General features: G+C 42.0%; 1 protein-coding gene across 7 annotated transcripts in view; it reads left to right on the top strand.

The window, feature by feature from the left end:
- The window catches only part of LOC117411028 (ral GTPase-activating protein subunit alpha-2-like), a 158,072-nt gene that overhangs the window by 105,111 nt on the left and 33,383 nt on the right, over positions 1–19,578 (top strand). For all 7 annotated transcript variants that reach the window (XM_059025880.1, XM_059025883.1, XM_059025881.1 and 4 more), the window contains one exon: positions 5,577–5,704. In XM_059025880.1, coding sequence (XP_058881863.1) covers positions 5,577–5,704 — 128 coding nt within the window. The remainder of the gene's footprint in view (positions 1–5,576; positions 5,705–19,578) is intronic.

Raw genomic sequence — 19,578 nt, 5'->3', positions numbered from 1 at the left:
CAATGTAATTATCCCGAACTGTGGCTCTGTCTTCACTCCGACAAAGCCGCTTTCCCCAAAACAATAGGAAGTCTGTCACTATGAATGTTCTCCACGCGTCACAGATGTATGAGGATACACCCGACAATGATGAAAAAAAGAAAGTTGCCTGCCAAACGGGACAAAGCATGGCGTGCAGTGTAGAAGCTCAACACATACCACTCGGGACACTGGATTGCAGCCAGTCAGCTAACAACACGATGCCATTAGGAGGAATGCTTCAACTGCAAGCTAAAACAGCATTTTACTAGCACTGTTGTAATGTTCATTAAAAAAAAACTTCCCTCTATCCCCAAATAGACTATAGTAAATTCCATAAAAGTCTGCTCTGCCTTCTCCAATCAGGTTTTGGATGCCCAGTCTGCCACGTGGCGCTTTGGGAACAACAGTGACATTTGTATTGTTTGTTAATTATTCTTACTTGTAGTTAGATTTGTTTTTATTCATTCGTACAGCTTTGTTTTATATTCTAAACCACATTTTACCTTTGTTTTTATTTTCATAAGTGAAAGGAAATAATCTATAAAATGATGCGGTCTGTGCCACAGTTTTGTCTTATTTTCCCAGTTTTCTTTGGTCATTGTACTGTATTAGATGGGATGTGCATTTTGTCAAACATCTGCCTTAAAATAGACATTCTAAAGCTGAAGTATCTCACAATAATGTTTGGTTCTACAGTGCAGTATAATTCCTTAGTCTCAGAATATGACATGTTTCAATAGGTTGCCTCCTGACTATTTTACATTATCAGGAAGCATGCCATGTGTTTACGTTCCGCACAGTTTTAGCTGTGTGGGTACTCAAGTGTTCTTCCCCCTTGATAGCTGCATGCCACTCTGTGCCCTTGCCACAGTAGGAGGTTCCCTTTCAAGTATGAAATGTAACCATTACCGAATGGGTATTTACCTCCTAAAGACCCGAATCCTGAATATGGTATACCAAAGCTGCTCTTTGAGCCTGTGACGCAGACGTGGCCCCACCCCCGAGGGCACAAAAGGACTGTGCTCACTGATCTCTGCGCCATTTTTCCTTTCAAGACTGACCTGATTGGAGAGCCTTGTTCAGATAAGTACATTCTTGCTGCAATCTGTATATTTTCACATTATTATATTTTTACACAAATTATGTGATATTAAACTAACCGCTGTAGTAGTTTTTACTGGTTATTATTGTGTCCACTCCAGCTTGTTGCTTGTTACGTCCCACTTCGGCCTTGTGTCTGAGGACAAGCATGGTAGGTGCTCTTCTTGCCTGGGGCCAGAGCACACCAAGGAGGCACTGGCTAATCGCAGCTTCTGCAAGTTTTGTGTCCCTTTCTCCAAGTGCACATTTGAGAAATGGTTATCCGACAGCTCGAAGGATCGCTCTGCGTCCCTTACTCCTGCTCAGCACTTTTCCCCATCACCCTGTCTTAGAGAGGTGGCTGCATCCTCACCCCATGGCTCTGTGCCAAGGGAGAGCAGACGACACATCCGAGAAAGCAGCCCTGGCAGGAAACCATCCTCTCAGTCTTCCTCCTCCTCCTTGAGCTCTGCTTCTCCTTCCCCTCCCTCGCGGAAGAAGATGATTCACTTTTCCAGGCAGATGGAAAAGCTCTGAGCAGCTTTTTCCCACCAAGGAACTGTTATCGCTGAATTATTATTATTTTATTATTATCTGTTTATTTAGCAGACGTCTTTATCCAAGGCGACTTACAGAGACTAGGGTGTGTGAACTATGCATCAGCTGCAGAGTCACTTACAACTACTTACAAGGAGGTTAAGTGACTTGCTCAGGGTCACACAATGAGTCAGTGGCTGAGGTGGATTTGAACCAGGGACCTCCTGGATACAAGCCATTTTCTTTAACCACTGGACCACTGCGGGAACGCTTGGCACCACCTGCCCCGCCTGTCCCCTTGGGGTCCCAGGGGGCTACGAGTGCAGTTTGGCCACAGGAGGGGACATACTGTCCATCGCTGCCTCTGAAAAGGTTGGAGAACAGGAGCTTACATTCCCATCTGAGGATGTGGAGTCTGACAGCATGTCCCCTGCAGTTAAGCTCTCCCTGTGTGGCAGGGCTTCTACCACTGATCAAGAGGGCCACTGCAATTTTGCAAGTGCCGTGGCCTACAGCAGGGGAAACAAGGCAGTCGATTTTCGACAATGAGCCTACTGCCTCTCCTATATCCACCGCAGTTCACCCAGATTTTCTTTTTGAAATCCAGTCTTCCTGGGACCATCCGGCAGCTCCTGCTGTTTCTCAATTGATGGACACCCTGTATAGGGTGCATGATGCGGAGAAGCTGGGCCTGGCCCATTTTCCACCGGTTGAGGCTTCTATAGCCGTCTTGGTCCAGGCGCCTATTTTAGTGCTCCTGTCCAAGGACACTACCTGCCCTAACAAGCAGTGCTGGGTCTCTGAGGTGATCCTCAAGAGAGCCTATTCAGCCAGTGCATTTGCTGCATGGCTAGAGAACTACAACAGCATCCTGGTAGCCTACCAGTCGCATTTGCTGCGGTCCCTTTCTGGGAACCACAGTCCCTCACCATAACAGCTGGATGAGCTGCACCTGGTTAATAAGAACCTGCTCCGTGTGTTCAAGCTCAGTGGACAGGTAGAAAGCTGGCTGCGCTGGTAGCTGCACGTAGGCAGCTTTGGCTTTCCCATGCACGTGTGCCTGACGGGGACAAAGCACCACTGTTGGGCGCCCCGACGAGATGCAAGTGACCACCTCCAGTACATAAACCAGCACCAAACTGGCGCCCTAGGCCCCAGCAGCCTCAAAGACCGCTGCCAGAGGTGATGTTCAGAACCGGCCCGCGGTACTCCCCGCAAAGGCTTTAATAGGTTCCGCTGGCCTGCACAGAGACAGAAGCTGCAGGTTAGCCCTAGGAATTTGCTGCCACAGGCCCAGGGCCCCTTTTCAGGGAGCCATCTGGACTACTGCCATCAGTGCACCACAGATGTCGGGTGCTTACTACCGTTCAGACCAGCAATTCACTGCAGTTCAAACGCGGTCCCCTCCCATTCGGGGCATGACTACAACATCAGTCACGCACCCACAGGAGGCCGCTGTGGTGTCTCAGGAGGTAGCAGCTCTGCTACAAAAATGTGCTCTTCGCATGATAGAACCCCTCCAGTGGGAGGAAGGATTCTACTCCAGGTACTTCCTAGTGCCCAAGTGGGGATGGTGGCCTCAGACCGATCCTCGACCTCAGACAGGATCAAAGAGCAGCTTTGGTATACAATTTTCAGGATTCAGGTCTTTAGGAGGTAAATACCCATTTGGTAATGGTTACATTTCTATTTCAGGGAACCTGGGTTATGATTATAACCTTACGTTATTACATATTCTCTTCTTTTCTGTACTGTATCTCTGTATCTCTCTGTATCTCATTTATTAGGTCAGCTTTTTTTCCCAGAATGATATTTTCCAGGAAACATGGAGCACTGCACTTAAGGCAGTCTGCAGCCTTCAAAACTACACACATTAATTGACATTTAATATCAGTTCAGGGGGTCAACTGCTATACTGGCACCCATTGAGTCCAACTAAGATGCTGCCTATTGTAAGAGCCATGCACTTGTAAGTTACCATTCACACCTGTGCATTCTGAATCCTTTTTATCTAAAGGATTATATTTTGCTACAGGTTTTGGGATATGTAGTATTACTCATGCCTGGGATTGGAAATTACTTACAAAGTGGAAATGAATTGAAAATAACATATTGGAGACAAAATTAAACTGTGTGAATTGTATTTTTTACACACAGTGCAATCAATGTACTATGTTTACATTTCTCAGTATACTGTGTTTACCTGTCCTCTTTAAAAAAAAAAAAAAAATCCATCTTTTTAAATTGTTTTACATTTATAAGTGATATTACGGTAAGTGGTAAACATTTAAAAGTAATTTAAAATGAATTAAAATCATGTATGTACACAATTATAATTTTTCGCCCTAATACAGAACAAAAAACTAAACAAAAATAAATTCTCATTTCATGAAACTCTTTTGTTTGCTAGATTTTTTGTTGTTGAATAGCTTCTGTACATTTTGAAGTTTACCTCTTTGCCCTCGTCATACCTGTCAACTCCAGTCAAGTTATTTAAGTCAGAGCACGCTGGGATGGCATCTGAATGAACTGCTTGCAGTAGACAGCTGCCAGCGTCAGATGTTGTATGAAACTTGAGTTCTGTTTTGCAATTCGCTGCCACCTTTTAATTAGAGAAATTCTCTGGGTGCGCAGGGTTTATTATGCCTTTTGTCTTCTCATTGAATGCCTGTCACAGTCATCCGCTAGTAATTGTGTGATGGCCGAATAATAGTTTGCATGTATTTGTTCTATAAACTAGCAGTCAGTGAAACAAATCATTGGCCTAAATATTGACAATTATTACTTGTGCTTCGTTTGTCCCATGTCATATTGATTTATTTAACTGTGTTTACCTGTGCATGTAAAACTTTAAAATATTTCACCCCTCAAAATATGAAACCTACAAGCACCCCCTCTGCGCATATTTGCATCTTCACCTGAGCATTTCAAATGCTGTGCATTCGTTTTTATTAATTAATACAATAAAGAAGAAAGCCTCTACTTGCAAAAAAAAAATCACACAACTGAAAATGTAACTAAACAAAAAACAAAAAAAAACCTGTAAACAAAAAACATTTATAATTTGTTCAAACACAGACTGCATGCTTTCACATTCATCTTACTAAGGATGCAGCATTTTCAAAGAACATTGCAAATATTTCTGTTGTATTTCTAATTAGAAGTATAGTTTTCACACACATTAATAGGAATAAAACTACTATAAGTTGAAATGTTGACTATTATAAAGTCACTGAACAATAACAAATACAGTAATAATGTTTTTGGAATTTATTTATAAGTGCAAGTCTCTTCATTGACTTTCTGCGTTAATTTTCAATTATTTTGTTTGCGTGTCTGCCTCCCGCAGCCTTTGTTTCTCATCAACTCAGATACTGTTCTATATGATTTGATGTCTGGCAGTTCGTAGACAGTGAATAGAAACTGAAGTCTTCATGTAACAGAGAATGACATGCTCCGTCTCTCACTGCCTATCGCCGCCTCCTGAAGTCTTCCCTGTTTAGATTACACTTGTAGATCTCTCGATCTACGCCTCCTGTTATGTACTGGACTCGCCTGACCTAAGTACCGTGTTACTGGATTCTCAGCTGAAGCACTATCCTTGCACTATTGCACTACTGTTATGTCATTGTATATATACATTGTTATAATCCTAACTTGTTACATCTTATCTTGTACTCTATTTTAGTAGTATAATTTGCACTTACTGTAAACTATACAGTTCCGTTGTCTTTCATCATATTACTTTCTTGTGCCAATAAATATACTGTATATTTATATATTAAGGTACATTGGTTTGATGATGAGAGTGAGAACATTAACAATTATTAATGGCAGAAACATTGTACGTTGGAGCTGTCAGTCCATTAGTAACATTCCTGCTGCATATTTTCTTTCAATAAAACATATCCATGTTTTTTTGTCTCTTTATTGAGCAGGTCCCTTTCTTTGGTCCTCTGTTTGATGGAGCCATCGTAACAGCAACTCTGCTGCCAAGTTTAGTGCGAGCCACATGCATTAATGCCAGCCGAGTCGTGAAGTCTCGCCTGACACTCTACCAGAGCTTGTATCCTTTCACATGTAAGAGAATTGCTTCTAATGGCGGAAATGAAAACCTTAATAATATGCATCCAAGGTAAGTTTCCAAGATTTCTTACATGTCCTTTGTACAAACACTAAATAAGTATAAACACTATCCACTAAGCTGCACAGTGTGCTTGAACACCGTGTCTCAAGCTTGGACTGAGCTTTCGAAGTGCTCTATATACACTGTACGCTATTGTGACGGGTTGGCTTTGTGGTGACGTCAGACCCGGAAGAGAATAGACACACAGACAGCACTGGGGTATGAAAGCACTGTGGCGCATTTTCATTTGAAATAAACAAAAGGTTTTAACAAAACAAAACACTTCACAGAAACAAAAAGACATGGTGGCCAAAACAAATAGACAAACAAATAATAACTAAAACAAGTATGGTGCTGGTGTTGAACCAGCACACGTAGCAATTGTTTCTTATTCTTTTACCTCCTCTCTCTCTCTTACTCCCATTCTCCACTCCTGAACACTCTTACCATGTTCAGCCAAAGCTGCGGGGTTCTATATTGTAGCAGAGGGATTAACGGGCTGTTAATTACCAAGTTTATCCCTCTGCCACATTCAGCACAGGGTTTCTCATATGTGTGGTCAACAGTCAGTTTGTCAATAATCACTCACTGTTGACCACGCATTCTCACGATTGTGTCTGGATGGGACATTTTAATCCCATCCAGACTAAACAATAATAATAAAACACTGTGTCTTTAACACACCAAACCATACAGTGAAACAATAATAACACAACACAAATGCAAAATAACACACATACACACAGGGGCAACTATATACCTCGTCACAACTATATAACATGTTGGCATGAAAGCTTGATAGTTCAGAGATTTTGGGGGGTTAGGTCACTTGGTAATAGTACAAACAGAAACACCAGCATGTGTTATTGAATGATTACATTGATTCGTTTTAACCAGTGCCAGTTGCTTATGATTTAAAGCCCATAGGTTTGTTTTCTATGTTTTTGTTTTTTGTGGTTTAAAATTAGATTTGCTTCGATGTGAACAGCCTGTAAAAGCAAGGAATAAGGAGAGTGCCTCTCCCTAACTTCCCAAGATAAATCAGTAGTCATGGAACCAAGCTTCAGTCTTTAGAAAGGAACAGTATAAACTGATTACAGCTGTACTTGTCAGTTGTGCAATCGTGGTGGAGATTCATTTGCATCTCAATTATGTAGCATCACGAAGGAAGGATTGTGGTGTGTTGCTAGCAGGTTGTGGATGAAATCTGATCGGCCACAAAGCCACCTAACACTGAATATTCGGGCTGAGTGGAAGACATTGGCTGGGGTTTTGTTGCTATGGTGACCTGAAGCTTGGTTGCTCACTGTAGAACCTAGGTTGTGCACTCTACTCTTTTTAGCAAGATTACAAAACTCACTGCTGTAAGGGGGATCCTGTTTTTACAGTAGATGTAATAAAGAGGAGCCCTTGTTATGCACACATATTCAAATGAAGTACACTGCAAGAGAATGTTTGTCATTGTTTCACTTGTTTGAATATTGATGATCTATCACGTGATTGTGGTGAAGTGCTTTGCCATATATACTGATACACGACTGTTCTACTTATTTGTGTTTAACTGTTTCTCTAACTCTTCTATATTAATATAAGCATAAATGCATTCATACACACAAAAGCTTTTTATAAAAATTAAAATAAGGCAACCAATATAAGGTGCTTTGGGTCTCATTTATGAAAGGGCACTCAACATTATGGTGCACTATAATTGGAATTAGTGTGCAGCACGTTCATTATTTCCGTATTTCACAATTGCAATTTTATTCATTATCGCGCGAAATAGTGGGCATATTATGTCGCACACTGATTTTATTGTGTCACACTATGGTAATCCGAATGGATATGTGATTTGTATGGTAATGCATGGCACCCCGCTCTGAATAATAAGATGAGCTTTATTCACACCGTATTTACTAAAGGGCGATAATAATAGTGTGTACCTTAACGTAAGCGATAATTAGTTTGTTTGGAAACCAGGCTTTAACCACTGATAGGCGCACTATTTAAACCTATTTTTATGGGCTGAGATCTGTCTGGCATCATAGAGGTATTCCTTGCATACAGAGGCTGCATGGGTAGGATCCGAAGAGCGACAGAAAATGAATGAATTTGAAACTGAAGGTTTTGAAACTGAAATTTTGAAAAACTAACAAAATTATTTTGCAGAATGCCTAAAACCTGTTCCTGTTTGCCTCACGAAATTCAGCAATTACTTGCATTAAAGTTTTCATATAGAGCAGTGAAAAATACCTGTAAATAACAGGTTATATTAAGTGTGAATAAACATGAATAATTTCTTAGATTTTATTTTATAGTTCTTTACATTGGTACAAATAATAGCGTGGTTAAATAAAACACCTTTACATTTTTAAATCAGGTTACAGATTTACCTTAAGATGTCTTCTGATCTTTAAAAGTAGGTTACAAACTTTCCTTTTCGATTAGGTGTTTTCTTGATTGTACATCACTTTGTGATAACTCTGTTGTGAAAGGCGCTATATCAAAAACTATTGTATTGTGTGTTGCATAATTATGAAATACACTTTATAAAGTAATGAAGTGGTTTGTGTAGTTTGTTACTTACCTGGTTGAGAATCACCTTTGTCTAGTGGTGTCAATGACGCTCTGCACACCTTCTAGTTGTTCTGGGGAGAAGATTTTCTCAATGTTCTTTTCCAGGCTGGTCAGTTCCACCTGGCCGGATGCTCCTCCTCCTGTGAGTGCTGCGTAGACAGGTTCTGAGCAATCTTCCGGCCAGACTACAGGGGTCGCTGGTGCGCGGTGAGCCGAGAGCACCCTGGCCAACCTAACCCCCCCCCCCCGGGCGACGCTCGGCCAATTGTGTGCAGCTCCCTGGGAGCTCCCGTCCTCGGTCGGCAAAGGAATAGCCTGGACTCAAACTGATGATGTCTAGACTATAGGATGCATCCTGCACTCTACGCGAGTGCTTTTACTGGATGCGCCACTCGGGAGCCCCCTCAGTCCATTTTTTTTTTTTAACATGTCTATGGCTCTTTGGCTGTGAACCAGGGCATTGACCTTGTGTTGTATGGCTGCCTATATTGCCTGCTTTCTAGAAGTAGGAGTTTTGGAAAAGGCTGGACCAAACAAGGTGTTATAATTGAAAACAACCTCTTCCACTAGAATTTCTAACTCTTCAGTGTGCAGTTTTAGTTTGCGTTGCCTCTGCCTGTCCCCTGCGGAGGGCTGTGTCTGTTGATCGCTCATTTTTGGTCAATGTAAGCCACCTCCACCTTTCACAATCAGCCACTGACCAAAAGATGCGCCTCGACTGCTGGGGCTTTTTATATCACGGTGGTCACGGGTAAGTTTCTGACATTATCGTGCACTTAAATTATCGCTCACAATACATGTAGTGTTCACGCTATGGTATGTAAATTAGCCAAATAGTGCGCACGTAAATGAATACGTTCTCTGTTAGTAAATGGGACAGTACATTTAGATTTATGGTGTACGTTAGGCTCGCTACTTAATGTGCACGTCACAGCTACATTTAGTGCCCTTTCGTAAATGAGGCCCTTTGTATATTAAGGAATGTCTCTACAAATACATAATATAGTTCTTAGCAATGGTAAACCAACCATGCATACCTCGCTTAATTGTTAATATTTGTGGTCGTACACTCGGAAAACCTCTATTATGTTCTTTAAACAAAACAAAAAACATTTTTAATGTATAAACCCTAATGTTGTACAAAGTGTCTATGAAGGATTTATTGTCCATACAATTTTATTAAAATTACTGAATATTTATAGGTGTATTATTTAAAATGTCTTGTAGCTTGCTAAACATGAAAAGCTTATGATCTTGTGTAGTGTGAGGATGCCAGTGATTTGACATTCTCTGGCACTGTACTGCACTCGTTCTTGGCAGGCTGCAAGCTGTCACCCCAACCCAAAAGATTTATCACTTGATAGGGGGTCACCCAAGTCCCCTAGTCATCTTCAGCATTGAGGTGACATCATGCTTTCTCCGAAGCAGGCTGGTGTAATTCACAGTGGACTGCTTCTGATGAAGTGTGGAAGCTGTTGCATGCTGAGACAGGCTGAGCATTGCCATCGTGCTTTCTGGTGTAATTCACAGTGGACTGCTTCTGATGAAGTGTGGAGGCTGTTGCATGCTGAGACAGGCTGAGCATTGTCATCGTGCTTTCTGGTGTAATTCACAGTGGACTGCTTCTGATGGAGTGTGGAAGCTGTTGCATGCTGAGACAGGCTGAGCATTGCCATCATGCTGCATTACACCAGATCAAAATCACAATGGAAAACATAACATGAGTTTGCTTATAGATTTCAGTGTGAGTACAAGATGATGCAAGTACTGATACAATTGGGTGCCATGTATTCTAGTATAGTCCAGAGTTGTGAGGTTTACAGATGCTGTCTTAACAGGTGGGTCTTGAGGAGGCGCCGGAAGGTGGTCAGGGACTGAGCATTCCTTATATCCATGGGTAGGTCATTCCACCACTGAGGGGCAAGGGTGCGGAGGAGCGGAGGGGCAAGAGGGGGTGTCGGAAGAAACATTAGTCTGAAGATAGGAGGGAGCAGAACCGTCGAGACAGTGCTAGGCGAGTACAAGAGTTTTGAATTGGGGGGCTCCTGAGTGGCGCATCCAGTAAAGGCGCTCCTCGCAGGATGTGCCCTATAGCCTGGAGATCGCAGGTTCGAGTCCAGGCTATGTCACAGCTGACCGTGACCGAGAGTTCCTAGAGGGCGGCGCACAATTGGCTGAGCGCTGCCCGGGTAGGGAGGGCTTAGGTCGGCAGGGGAATCCATGGCTCACCGCGCATCAGCGACCCCTGTGGCCGATAGGGCGCCTGTGGCTCTGCAGCGGAGCCGCCAGATCTGTGTTGTCCTCCGGCACTATAGGTCTGGTGGCATTGCTGTGGATCTGCAGTGCGAAAAATGACGGCTTGGAAGGAGCACGTTTCGGAGGACGCGTGTTCCAGCCTCCGTTTCCCGAGTCGGCGGGGGGGTTGCGAGCGGTGAGCCGGGGATACAGATACTAATTGGGCATTAAACTGGGGTGAAAACCGGGGTAAAAATAATTGGTGACGACTAAATTTAAAAAAAAAAAAAAAAGTGTTTTGAATTGGATACGGGAGGAAATAGGGAGCCAGTGGTGGAAGCGGAGCAGCGGTGTAGCATGGGAGAAATGAGGAACGGAAAAGATAAGGCGGGCAGCAGAGTTTTGGATGAGCTGGAGCGAACGGATAGCAGAGGCAGGGAGGCCGGCCAGGAGGGAGTTGCAGTAGTCAAGGCAGGACAGTACCAGGGCCTGAAATAGGAGCTGCGTGGAGTAGTTGTTGAGGAAGGAGCGAATTCTGCATATGTTGCTGAGGAAGAAACAACAGGAGCGTGCCAGAGTAGAGATGAGCTGAGAGTAGGAGAGGGAGGGGTCGAGGGTGACACCGAGGTTCTTGGTGGATGACAAGGGAGAGGGGTGGTGGATTCAAGAGGAATTGAGAGAGAGATCAGCGGTGGGGGAGGAAGAGGTAGGGAAGAAAAGGAGGTTGAGTTTGAGATGATACAAGTGCATCCAGGAGGAGATGGCCGAGAGACAGGTAGAGATACAGGAGGAGATATCAGGGTCAGAGGGGGGAAAGGAGACGAAGATCTGGGCATCATCAGAATAGAAGTGATACGAGAAGCCATGGGAGGATGGTCACAGGAGGGGTCCCAGGACTGAGCCTTGGGGGACACCTGTTGAAAGAGAGCAAGAGGCAGAGGGTGAGCCATGCCAGGACACCCATTACATGCAATCAGAGAGGTAGGAGGAGAACCAGGCAAGAGCAGTGCCAGAGAGTCCCAGGTCAGTGAGGGAGGACAGGAGAATAGAGTGGTTAACTGTGTCAAAGGCAGCAGAGAGGTCAAGCAAAATTGGGACAGAGGAGAGGGAGGAGGCATGGGCAGAGAGTAGAGAGTTGGTGACGGAGAGAACAGCAGTTTCAGTGGTGTGCAGGGGGAAAACAGTTTTGGAGGGGGTCGAGCAGAGAAAGTTTTGACAGAAAAGCTATGTACCGCTCGCTCAAGGGTTTCAGAGAGGAACGGGAGAAGGGAGACAGGAAGGTAGTTCTCGAGGGATGAGGGATCAAGGGAGGGTTTTTTTAAGATGGGGGTGATGCATGCCTGTTTGAAGGCAGAGGGGAAACGGTCAGAGAGCAGAGAGGAGTTGAGAAGCAAGGAAATTAAAAGGAGTAGAGCAGGGGCAGCAGTCTGGAAAATGTGTGGGGAGGGGATCCAGAGCACACATGGTGGGTTTATAGCTTTGGAGCAGGGAGCAAAGATCAGAGTCCGAGAGGGGCGAGAAGGAGGGTAGATTAGTAGGGGTTGCAAAGGGTGATGTGGAGTGAGGGAGCAGAGTATGGAGTGGGTGGGGAAAGAGGCGAGGTATTGAAGAGTTTGCGGATGTCAGTGATTTTGGAGGAGAAGAAGGAGGCAAAGTCGTCAGCCGAGATAGAGGAAGGTGGAAGAGGGGGAGGGCTAAGGAGGGAGGAGAAGATAGAGAAAAGTTTACAGGGATTGTTAGTAGAAGACTGAATGAGAGAGTGGAAATAGGAGTGTTTGCCAGAGGTGAGTGTAGAGGAGAAGGAATTGAGGAGCGAGCGATAGAGATCCAAGGCAGCAGGGAGATTGGTTTTCTTCCAGTTCTTTTCAGCAAAGCGAAGTTTGGTACGAGCAGAGCTGAGCGGAGCACAGAGGAGAGCCAAGGCTGGGGCAGGTTGAGATGTAAGGGGGCAAAGGGAATCGAAGCAGGAGGTGAGGGAGAAGAAGCGGGTGGAGGTAGTCGAGTCTACAGAGAGTTGGGAGGAGGAGTCGATAGAGGGGAGGTGCGAGAGATCAGCAGAGGAAAAGAGGGGAGAGAGAACAGAGGTTTCGACTGAAGGTGACAGAGGGGGTCGGCGATGTAGGAAGGGATGGGAGTGACAGAGCGAAGGAGATAATGAGAGGAGTGACAAGAAGGGTGGGGGGAAAGCAGTCCCTGGTGAAGACGCGGTCCATTTGACGGCCCACTGTGTGGGGGGGGGGGGGGGCACAGAAGGCAAAGGAGTGAAGAAGGGGAAGAAATCTATTGGAGTGGTTGGGGTTGGAGAGGTGGATGTTGAAGTCTCCTAATATAACAACGGGAGGAAGGAGAGGAGGAAGTCAAGCTCATCAGGAAAGTGAGTAAGGGGTCCAGGAGGACAGTAGAAAACAATGAGGAGGAGGTGACAAGGGGAGGTGATTTCCACAGCGTGAATCTCAAAGGTGCTATCAGAGAGAGGAGAGAGCAGAGGGGACAGAAAAGAGCAGGACAGGAGAGAGCAGAGGTCCTGTTCCCCCACCCCATCCAGAGGGGTGAGGAGAGTGGGACAGGACATAGAGAGAACAAAGGGTGGCCGGAGTGGTAGAGTTATCAGGGGAGATCCAGGTTTCAATGAGAGCTAGGAAGTCAAGAGAGAGGGTAGAGGCAAAAGCAGAGATAGTCAGTTTTGTTGGAAGCCAAGCGGCAATTCCAAAGAGCACCGGGGGGGGGGGGGCTTTTGAGCAGAGGAAAGGGAGAGAGGCAGGGAGATCAGGTTAGAGGAGTTAGAGTCATAGTCCGTGCAATGATGCAGTACTCGTTTGATTTGGTTAAATTAATCTTACAACATTTAAGACTGTGACATTGTGTTTTCCATGAATGTGTTTGATACACAGTATGTAGCCGATGCAGCACAGACTTGACCTGTATTGTTTTCATCGTTCCCAAGGAAGATGTTTTGTTTTTACACATTACTGTTAATTAGACTCAAATTTGACACACTCTATACAGCAAACCATCCATTTCCTGGTGCATTTAGTATTTAAAATCACAATGAATAGCTAAAGACTTATTGTTGTTAACTAAAGACTTCAGTGAGTCTTGGTGTCATTTCTAGCGTGTACATTGCATACAATGGCTTTTACCCCGTATACAGTAAATTGTAGTGCTTTTGAAACTACGCATCATGTTGCATAAATTGTTAATTGCAAAAAACAGCTGTTGTGTTTCATATTTATCTGATCTCATTAGACTTCACATATGAATGTCATGTTGTGGATGCTTCCTCAGTCATGCATGAAAATGTAAATTGCCATGTAGCTGGTTGAGTTGTGATAACATGAGCAAAATCTTTCGACTTCCAAAGTCCCTGAGCAGACACAAATAAAGACACATGCTGCCCCAGTTTACTAAGTGCTATTTATCATGCACTTTCATCCAAGCACAATGTTTTTGGGGAAATGTGTCTCCCTTTGAAGTCGAGAAAAGGCTTAGAAAGGATTGATTGCAAAGCTTTAACCATCAAAGTCCTCAATGCCAAGGCAAGGCATAGATGTGTCACTGGGTGCTACCCATTCTGCAGAGCTGGTCTTCAGTCCAGTGTGCAGGCAGGGCTTACTTTCAGAAGACCAAAGACTCATTTTTATACATTGGCTTACTGCACTGCATAGTTTTTATTGTATTGTTTTATATGTATTTATATATTTGTATGTATTAATTGTATTTTTTTTTTGTAATGTACAGTGCTTTGGGATTTCTTTTAATTAAAGGTGCAATACAAAATAAATATATTATCACAAGTAGTGCTCTGATTGTTTTTAACATCTTAAGATGTACATGGGCATGCAGAGACACATGTTTATAAGATGCAAGTGTTTGTGTGGGTAGCTGTGTCTGCACATAAACATTCTAAGCCTTAAAGAGGAGTCCAGGGCCCAAAAACTATTTTTAAATCGAGGTCATAGTATTCCATTTTTTTTTTTTTTCATATTTTTTTATGCATATTAAAATAACTTTTTTAATATAATTAGGGCTTCTAGTTTTCAGGTTTAATTTTTGATCTCGTGATGTCCCTTTAAACATATTTTGCTCCGATTTGCTTTCTTAATCAAACACTAATTGCCAAAGAACTTGTTTCTTTTTACCCTCACATCTTGATTGAGTTCACAAACGATGTGCATTGATCTCACCTGATTCGATTTGAACCTGCATTTCGTTCTGAATGATCGCCGAATTCAACTTCTTAAGTTCCACTGCATTGGTTTCTAGTAGTGTGTCGCTAATTTAAACAATCTGGTATTCAGTTAAGGCTTAACAACTATTAATTAAGGTTAAAGGGAAGGAGAGAAGGAAAATAAAAACCAAAAACTAGAAGCCCTAAATATAATATACAATGATATCCTAAAGATAATTTAGCACTTAAAGGGCGTTTTTACATCTTATAATAGCATTGTCATTTTCCCCCTTTCTTGTGATGAAGATCTTGTGGTTCTTTATTCTTTCATTTTGGATATGCAGATTTTTCAAGTACAACACTTTTTCTTCATGCTATGTAATCACTTCCTGTGTGGTAGGTTCACATGGCATGATTGCAGTGAAAATGACCTATAAGTGATTTCCTACCAGGAAGCAGCAGCTATCTTTGAGATATCTGCCTAATCCAAATTGAAGCAAAGGGCTAAAAGATCTTCAACATAGCAAAGTGGGGCTAGCTATTGTATTGTTAGTGCTAATTAACCCTTAGTTAGCACACCTTTCAAAATGTGCTTTTAGCACTTTACACAGAAAGTAACTGGAGACCATTTTCTACTTGTTATTTACATATTTCAGCAATTCCTAATTCCGGTTGTTGATACTGTAGAATATAAAGGCACTGTTCAATTCAGATTTCAATTGTTTTCTTATTTTATAGTCTTGATTCATAAAGCCTTATTCAAAATTAATTTGTAATTGGTCTCTGTTGTCTTTTGACTTGTATAATTGTCTTGATTTTGTAAGTAGAGCCTCGAGTTTAACTGCACAAGTAACTTTACTTAAACGATACTCCCAGAAAAGAGAGTGCATAACTCTTTGCCAGTCTGAGTGTCTGCCCTTCTCGCCGTGTGATATTGCAGCTTCCAGTTGTGGTTTGAAGTGATCATTTCTGACTGGGAGGGTTTTTGCAGTCAGTCCCTGTTACTTTCTTTGAAGGAGAACACAAGATTGAACTTGTCACATTCAGCTTCCCTGTCAGTCACAGTAACCAGCTATCACAGGAGAGGTCGAAGATTGAGATGGAGAAGTCTGATCTCGTCACAGCGACTCTGGGGCACGCTGATGAATGTTCCGGCAGCTCTAATAGGTGGGATAAGAGAGTGCTGACCTTCATTTTGAAGTGCAGCTTCCCTGCTGGAGAGAATCGATAGTTTCTTTAGCTGTCCTCTCTTCTTACCTCTCTAACCACACTGAGATCCATCTCCAGATAGCAATCAATAGCTATAATCTGTTCCAGCCTGTAATAAGTCATGCAAGGTAAAGCTTTTAGGTAGCATTACATGGGATTGTGAAGGTGGCTGTTTCTCTTGCAAGTGCACTTCTCAGAGAAATGTGTGTTACTTTTCAATAGGAACATGCTTCCTCATTAGCATGGGAGACAGCTGCTAGCTGTTGTTGTTATTCTGGTTGATTTTGTAGATTTTACAGTTGGAATCTCCAAGAAACAATAAAATTCCTTTTCATTGTAAGTGCAAATAATACTACTAAAATACAATATGGGCTAGCATGCAACAAGTTAGGATTGCAACAGTTTGAATTATAACAAGTTATAGCTACAGTTATATTTACTGATTTTATGTGCAAGGCAACAGATAAAATAAACATGTACTGTGGCAATATCTATTAACTTCATGTGCTAAAGATCACATGTTTTGATTACAGCTGGACTAAATGGTCAGATAGAACAGATACCTGGAAGCACAGACATTTCAAATTATATCGCATTGTCGCTGAAATTAATGACATAGAAGGTTAGCTGAAATGTGGACTACAGCTATGGCCAAAAGTTTTGCATACCTAGGTTTTTAGGATTCAGACATTATTTAAAAAAACAACATACGAATATAATTCAGACCTTTTATTTAACATCATGTCATCAAAGAAACTACAAAACAATATCGCAAAAGTAGACCGGAATCCATAACAATAGTACAGTATTTCATGTTAAATTTAGAAATGTCACATTTTTCAATTTTTTTTCCATTAGGTATAGAAAGCAGTATGCAATTCAGTATATTCACGTAACATTATTCAGTAGGTTATGTAGCCTTGCCGTACAATATGTTTTAAAAAATAAATAAATAAATAACTGAAGTAAATAAAGCAATTGCACAATAAGAGAATGCTGATCATTTAAATTGCTCTATCAAAAATGGACCTTAGAATGCTACCAAAGAAAGCAAGCATGCTGACCAGTAACCTAAAACACTTCTGGCAGCAAACATTCCCCAATCTGAGCAATCTGTTGGGGTTAGTGTATAAGAACAGTTCAACTCAGTTGGCACTCTAATAGTGGTACAAGGGGAGCTGCATCACTTATTCATAGCTAATTGATATTTAAAGGTTGTAATATTTTTCAATGGAGACCCCACCATACTAAATGACAGTGCTACATGTTTTATTTAGTGTGCAGTTATGTTATGTTTTTTTAGGATCATTTCACCAAATGCTAATTGGAAGGCCACATTTTCATTCTGTGCATAAAAGGGTTGACATCCTAGTTCCATCCTAGTTGAACTATAATTATATAGCTGATTGTTGTTGTTTTTTTTGTGTTTGGTTGCTTTATCCCAAGTTATTAATTTCTTTGTCTCAGATTAGTTGTTTACCGTATAACGGAATTCCAGCCAAAACAGTGTCAATGTTTGTAATAAATCAAGTGTAATTTTAATAGTGTAATGTCTTAATGGCGCTTTGCTTTTGGTAAGCAATAATTCTCCAAGAACGGAACTTCTTTTTTGAGATGATCTTGATGGGTGGTTGATTGTTTTTTCAGATAAACTTGAAAGCCTGACTGTGCCTCCTGATCATAATATCTGTCACTTGCTGCTGCTGCTTCTTTCTTTTCAAAGGAAGCACGCTTCTTCACCTCGATTTTGCATTTACATAGTTTTCTAAACCCTCCCTGACAAACAATGGGAGCTGATTTACATGCCTACAGTCCTTCAGATGCCCAAGTCAGGGGGGCAGCCCTGTGATCCCAGTTTCTTCACTGAATGTTTTAACCTAATCCTGTTATCATTCTAGCGCTGGGCCACTGGTGCACCTTGCTGGCTGACCAGCTGTTCCTGCTGCTCGTTACAATGTCTGATGTGTTCAGATCACTGGGTTCCTGCACTTGCCCTCGAAAGGAGACAGCCCATCCACTGGGGATAGCCACGTGTCTGCCTGTCAGCAATGGCACTGAATCAAGTAATAGGGTCCTCGCATGGCATATGGTGTCTAGCTTCATACAACATGTAAAAGTATTCTTTCCCCCGCACTAGTGCAAAATGACTCATAGCATTACTAATTTTTTTTTTCGAACAAAAGCCTGCCTCCAAACCCTCACTTTTAAACCCTGGAGCTATAGTCTCTGGTTTCATAGCCCCTTAAACACAGGTAGATGACTGGTAAACAGACGTTAGCAGAAACAAAGGGATGCAATGAAATAAAGAAGCTGTGATGTTTGCAGTGTGCTTTTCACCACATGAAAGGGCTATTCTGCCTCTTTGTAAGCCAACTTGCATACTTAATAAAAGCAATTGGAACATGTTGTGTATACTATGAGGAAAGCATTGGGCTCAGTGTTACTAATGACATGGATTCTAAAAGATATTTTGTTATAATTTAAACAAGTATTCATTTTTTTAGCCCTTTGTTTTAGTGTTTTTTAATCAGATTCCAGTATTTACTGTAGTTATTGATTTGATTTGACATTATGCAATTTAATCATACTTTAACATGGAAGTTAATAAAATGTCCATGCATGTGAGATGCACATTGGCTCTGTCATAGATATAAAGATAAATGAGCATTGAAAAGAACATGTGTACTTCTCTGAGGGATGATAATTGGAAATGTCTTGCTTTCACAGTGTCACTTCCAATTGATATTGGGGGGGTGGGGGGGAGGCTGAGAATACTTTAATACCCTGGCTATTGCATCATTTATCATGCTTTCACTGTAAAGAAATACTGTATCAGTCTTGAAGAAGTGTAATTCTACTGAATGATTTTTCACCTATATTCACTATGTCCTTTTATAATGGATGTGATTTGAGCCTTTGTCTACTTGCATGGGATATTCTGCTATTCATTGTAAGATAAAGACATGTGGAGCAATGGACATGCCATAAAGAACGGTATTATACTTGTATTAATATTCCTTGGCATATGAAATGAAAATAGAACGACTTGCAGTAGTATTAATTATCCAATTTTCTTGCACGCTGGTGTTATTACGTGATTCAAAACTGTAACGTCAAGTGCCTGACCTTTGGCTTCCATACTTACAAGGTAAAATATGCTGAATGTATTCATTTGTAAAAATGGCTAATCACTGCTGTCCTTAACAATAGCACCTCTTTGATAGCAAATTATGTCAAATTAAATTGGTGCTTGGTACTGGTTGGTATTTTGGGGGTTTAATACCAAACTATTAGAATTAAATTTATCTTTCTTGAAAGTGAAGGACTGAAGATTATGCATTCTGGCAGTGTCCTGCGTTCTATAATATGCAATTTATATTAGCAATTTTTGTCGCACTGCTCTTTAATTCGGTATACATTATCTAAGTTGTTTTACTCTGGGAAAACTTTCTGTTCAGGGAATAGCTACAATTTAACTTCAATTTGTCTTTTGTCAGAGATCTAGTGCTGAGCATTAGTTCCTTGCTTTGTAAACCAGCATCTAGATGATCTCATTTAGCAGCACCTTTTGATTTTCATGCTATCAGATTTTCAGACCTGTCGCCATTACGACTCACCTCCCCTTAAA

This window comes from Acipenser ruthenus, chromosome 6 (genome assembly GCF_902713425.1).
Source record: "Acipenser ruthenus chromosome 6, fAciRut3.2 maternal haplotype, whole genome shotgun sequence".
Classification (NCBI taxonomy): domain Eukaryota; kingdom Metazoa; phylum Chordata; class Actinopteri; order Acipenseriformes; family Acipenseridae; genus Acipenser; species Acipenser ruthenus.
The sequence above is the reverse complement of the archived record's forward strand: the minus strand, read 5'-3'. Positions and strand labels throughout refer to the sequence as shown.